At 33.9% G+C, this 5,077-nt stretch overlaps 1 protein-coding gene across 1 annotated transcript in view; it reads right to left on the reverse strand.

Annotated features, from left to right (window-relative positions):
• LOC107620689 (adoMet-dependent rRNA methyltransferase SPB1-like) overlaps positions 1-1,562 on the reverse strand; it is a 5,268-nt gene extending 3,706 nt beyond the window's left edge. Inside the window, exon 1 of the mRNA XM_016322818.1 lies at positions 1,328-1,562. Within this exon, the coding sequence (XP_016178304.1) occupies positions 1,328-1,562 (235 nt within the window). The remainder of the gene's footprint in view (positions 1-1,327) is intronic.

Below are 5,077 nucleotides of genomic sequence, written 5' to 3' on the forward strand. Positions count from 1 at the left end.
TAAATTTTATTAATATAATTTTTTACAAACGATATTAAAAAAAGACATTTTTATCCATTAAATTTAGTAAGTCTACACTACACCAAGCTAAGTGAATTTTTCTTCAATTTTATTTTGTGAATCACCGAAATTATTAAAAAAAAGCCTAGAGATCGATATTTTCTCCAATGTTTTATATACGTTTTCTAAATAAGTACCAAAGGTATCTATAAAAATTTGAATTAAATATAAAAATTATTTATTAAGTATAAAATNATTTAAAATTATATTTTAATTTCAACAAAGCTCGGCGTTTAAACATTTTTTAAAGCAAGTTTTTAACTAAGTCATGGCATGCTCCTTTGTACGTATTCGGTGTTGGTGTTAGTGCTTTTTCTTCGTTATCATCGTCATTGTCTTCTTCTTTTTTTACGTGCTTCTTTCTTCAATATCATTGTGGTCGTCGATCGCTACCGCCACCACCGCTATATCCTCGTTACTGCCGCCACCTTCTTCTTCTTTAATTTCTTTTCTTCCTTTTTTTTCCGTCCTCTTTTATTATCATCACCATCATCTACATCGTCTTCATCTTCTTCTTCTCTTGTATATATTCAGAAAATTAGAGCATATAAATTTTGATGTATAACATATAAATTTTGGTGCACAACAGAGACATTTATTATACAACACAAATTTTTGAAGGACCACACACTACAAGAAAAAAGGCCTATGGCCACGCTTTTTTCTTGCCACGCTTCAAAAGCGTGGCCAAAAGTGGTCAATGGACACGCTTTTATGAGGGTGGCGATAGATTAGAGATTTGGCCACTTTTTTTTTGCCACGCTTCTAAAGCGTGGCGAAAAGGATCAACGGCTACGCTTTTGTAAGGGTGGCAATTGATTAGAGAAAAGGCCACGTTTTTTTTCTGCCACGCTTCAAAAGCGTGGCCATAGAGAGAAACAAGGACGTTTTAAAAGCGTGGCCATAGGGTTTCATTACGGCCACGCTTACAAAACGTGGCTATATGCTGGTACACTTTTGCCACGCTTTAAAAGCGTGGCCAAAAGTTTCTTTTCTGCCACGCTTCAAAAGCGTGGCCGTAGAGAGCAACAATAACGTTTTAAAAGCGTGGCGAGAAGGCCCCAACCGATTGACCCAAACCCGGCTCCCAAACCCGGCTCCCAACCCGGCCCAAACCCGGCCCCCAACCCAGTCCCCAACCCTAATCTCTCTTTCCCCTTCGAAACCACTAACCCTAATCTCTCTTTCACCTTCGAAACTACGTACAGAGAACTCTTCCCTTCGCCGTTCGCCCTGATGGAAACTCTTCATCTTGTTAACTTCATACCCTTCTTCTCTTTCTTGTTCTTCTTCGAATCATTGTGGATCTCTCTGTTCACCTTCAAGCTCCAGCAAACATGGGCGACGGCAAGCTCCTCCCTCTTCTTCTCCTCCAAGCCCTCGAATTCCAAAGGTATGATCGATTTTTCTCTTTTTATTTTCTCGATTTTTCCGTTGTTTTTACTTTTAGAGTTTTCCCTTTTCATTTTCATTTTCCCCTGATTCGTTCTCTTTGATCGCATTTCCTTCTTGGTTAAATGATAATGCTGAAGACGCGTTGCTTGCGATGCTGCGGACGTACGATAATGCTGATCGATTTTTCTGGAATGAGAAAGCCACAAAGGTGCACTCTATTCACTATATTCTCCTATGATTTTCGATATCTTATGTTGACTGTTAATATATGTTGTTCCTACTATGATGAATGCTGATGATGATGAATGAAATGTCTCAGCCACGTGAGACACAAGGCTTCTGTAATTTACTCGTGTTGGTGTCAGAAAGAGTAAAATCTATCTTCTTCCTTGTGCAGTTGTGAATGATTGAAGTCAAAACCATATTTTATGCTGATAAATCGAATTATAGAAGTTAACTAGAACCAAATATTAATCTCATTATTTAAGTACATTAAATTGATGTTTTTAATTTTAATTTTAAACTAGTTATTTTAATTTTAATTTTATTTGGTGGATCGGTGTTTTTTAAGTTAAAAGTATTACTTAATTTGTATGGACGATGATGAATGAGCATTATTTCATCATCACTTTGTTTGTGTGTCTTGAATAATACAATGGTGGCCTGGGAGCCTAAAACAGTTGCATTGTTAAGACCAGCATCTTAGCATTTTTTTTATTTCTTTTTAATTCTCCGCTTGATGCTTGTTAAGTGATTATATGTGCCAGTGTGTGTGTGCATCCGTGAGATGATATGGTTGAAACTCCCGTGCTCATTTTAAGGGACTAACGTCACTCATTTCTATTAAATATAAATGTTATCTAACATGGTTCAAACTTTCTGTCCCGTTTTAAGGACTATTTAACGTTACTTATTAGCGTCAATTGTATTTTGTTTTGGATTCTTCTCTCCACTTTGCATAAAAACTCGCTTCTGATGAAAGATGATGAAGTCACATAAAAAGTGTGTTTTCTTGCTGGTTTTGGTATTCCATTAATTCTCACTGTTTTTTGCCTTTTGCCTAAAAAGTATTTTCACCTCTAATGGCCTTCTTTATTATTAGCTTTCCCCTGAAGAGGTTTTAAGTTACTGAATTTATATGATGTCATTTCTATTGGTGGACTGTGACTTCGTGAATGAATTTTAAGATAATCATACAATCGTCTTACTTATCAATACTTGATATGATATCGTTTATTTGAACTAATTAGTTACCTTTATTCTTTTTCAGCATGGCACTCTCGGGGCACTTGTCCAAGATTCTGTTAAGAGCCACTACTAGACCCTGTTTTACTGTTTTTCCTTTCCTTCCCCTGCTCCAATTCCCTGCTTCCCAGGTTCCCCTTTCATCTCATTTGATTTTATTTCTGTTTGATTAATCTGGTTTAGCTCATTCTGTTTAGCTTGTTTAGTTCAACTAATTTAGTTTAGTTGAATTAGGTGGTTAGAGAATCTGGACTGGTTAGTGGATGTAGGTTTTGTTTTGTTTACTGCTGCTGTTCAGAATGAATTTGTCTTTCCTCTGAAAGTTGCCCTGGATGAACTTGTTTATTGTGCTGTTTTGGTGTTGAATTTTGGACTTGTGATTGCTGTTTGTTGTATTTTTTTTTCATTGTCCAAAATAGATGCTGTGGAAGTGTTACTGTTTCATTAATTTTTCTTGGTTTGTTGTTGCTGAATTCTACTCTGCTTGTTGCTTGGTCCATATTATATGAACTGCAATGATTTAATAAGTGTTACTGTTTGTTGTATTTTTTTTCATTGTCCATATTATATGTTGTGGAAGTGTTACTGTTTAATAAGTGTTGCTGCTTCGTGCCATGTGTTAGCAACTCGTTTCCTTGTTGCGATTCTTTGTGCTTATTATGCATTCATGCTCATTACATCCTTAATCATTGGCTGCTGCTGATTTCTCAATTTGCATTTCCTCTTCTGCTCACTTTCTATGCATGCATATATGATGTTCATTCTTGGATTCTTTTGGAGGGTGTTTGCCTAAATTTGCTTGGCATTGGGAAATTGTTGTGTGATCATGCAATTGCACTTGGATTCTTTTGCAATAATTATTCACGGATCTTATTTTTCATTTTCTTTTCACTGTTAAGTAAATAATTAAATTAATTTCACATTGTACAAAAGCACATGGGACTGTGGCCTAAAACATTGGATATCTGAAAGTAAATAGAAATTAAAACATTGGATTTAGTGAGAAGGATTTCTGCTAATTCTGAGAGATTGAGGTTATTCATTTGTTTGTGATAGAAAACATTGTGTCCCTACTTTGATGTGGTTTCTGATGCTTGCATTGTGCTGCCATTATCTAATATAATCTGAAATTCTGAACAGCCATTTGAATTTGTATTTGCATTTCTCAATCATGCACTATTATTATATTGTCTATTGTTAATTCAAGTATAGTACACACGTCCTTTTTTTTTTCTTTTAGCCAAAAAAAATCCTGAAAATATATAGAATAACATTGGAAATATTATTTTTGCAGTAACAACCACTAACAACACTGAAGCTATTGAGAGAGAAGAAGAACAAGTTTGAAGAGGTTCCACTGTTTTGGCTTTGGTCCTTCCGCCCTGCTGGCGCCTTCGTCTCTGTCATTCCCTACTCAGTCTTCTCTGTCATTAGTCACAGATTTTGCAGTTTATTACTTAGTTTTAAGGTGTGGAGCCTAGACCAAAGTAGTAGCTTCATCCACACTGAACATAAAACTTTCATTATTCTTTTTTCTTTTTTTCTTTTTTCCTTTTTTTTCACGGCACATAAATTGGAGCACATACATCTACATTCCACTGTTCTTCTTCCTTTTCCCTTTATATCATTTATTTATATTTATAATTATAATGTCATTCTATTTTTTTTTATAAAATTATATACAATTTTTTATTTTTCATAGCATCTTTCAATTTATAAGGGTAAGAACTAATTCGTCACAAATTTCTTTTTAAAATTTGTTGTTAGCCAATAGATTATTATATATATAAGAAGGAACTCAAATTTTAAACACTTACTTAAATAGATAATAAATTAATTACTTGACCAACTTAAGTAAGTTTTGTTGTATAATTCTTTTATATAGAAAACAAAGCTTTAGATAAAAATGGTTATCCCTTCACTTTTTTGTCTAAGAAAAAACAGATTTAGAAAAATAATATTTTAAAATTGGGAATGCTATTAAATACTATTAAATGAATTAGGTCATTTAAGGACATTCTACTCCCTTACTATTTTTAATTAGCTGTTTGGGTTTCAATGTAGCTTATTATAGTGTTAGATGTTTGGAGCCACTTGAGGAGAGATAATTGTTTCATTTTATCTCATGATCGAACATGTGAATAATTACTAATAAAATTTATTTGTTAAAAAAATATTTATTTATACTAAAAAATATTAAACATATTTATATTTTAATATTTACTTAAGTCTTAGTCTATTTTTGTTCAGGCTTTCGATAGTTATCTATCCACTACTACTGCCACTTCTTTGTTCTGCTGCTCCTGTGGTAATATAATAATCTGCTGCTGCCGAGTAGCTGTTCGCTGACGCTGCTACCTCTCTAATTCTACTTCTG

This window comes from Arachis ipaensis, chromosome B10 (assembly GCF_000816755.2).
Source record: "Arachis ipaensis cultivar K30076 chromosome B10, Araip1.1, whole genome shotgun sequence".
In the NCBI taxonomy this organism is placed as follows: domain Eukaryota; kingdom Viridiplantae; phylum Streptophyta; class Magnoliopsida; order Fabales; family Fabaceae; genus Arachis; species Arachis ipaensis.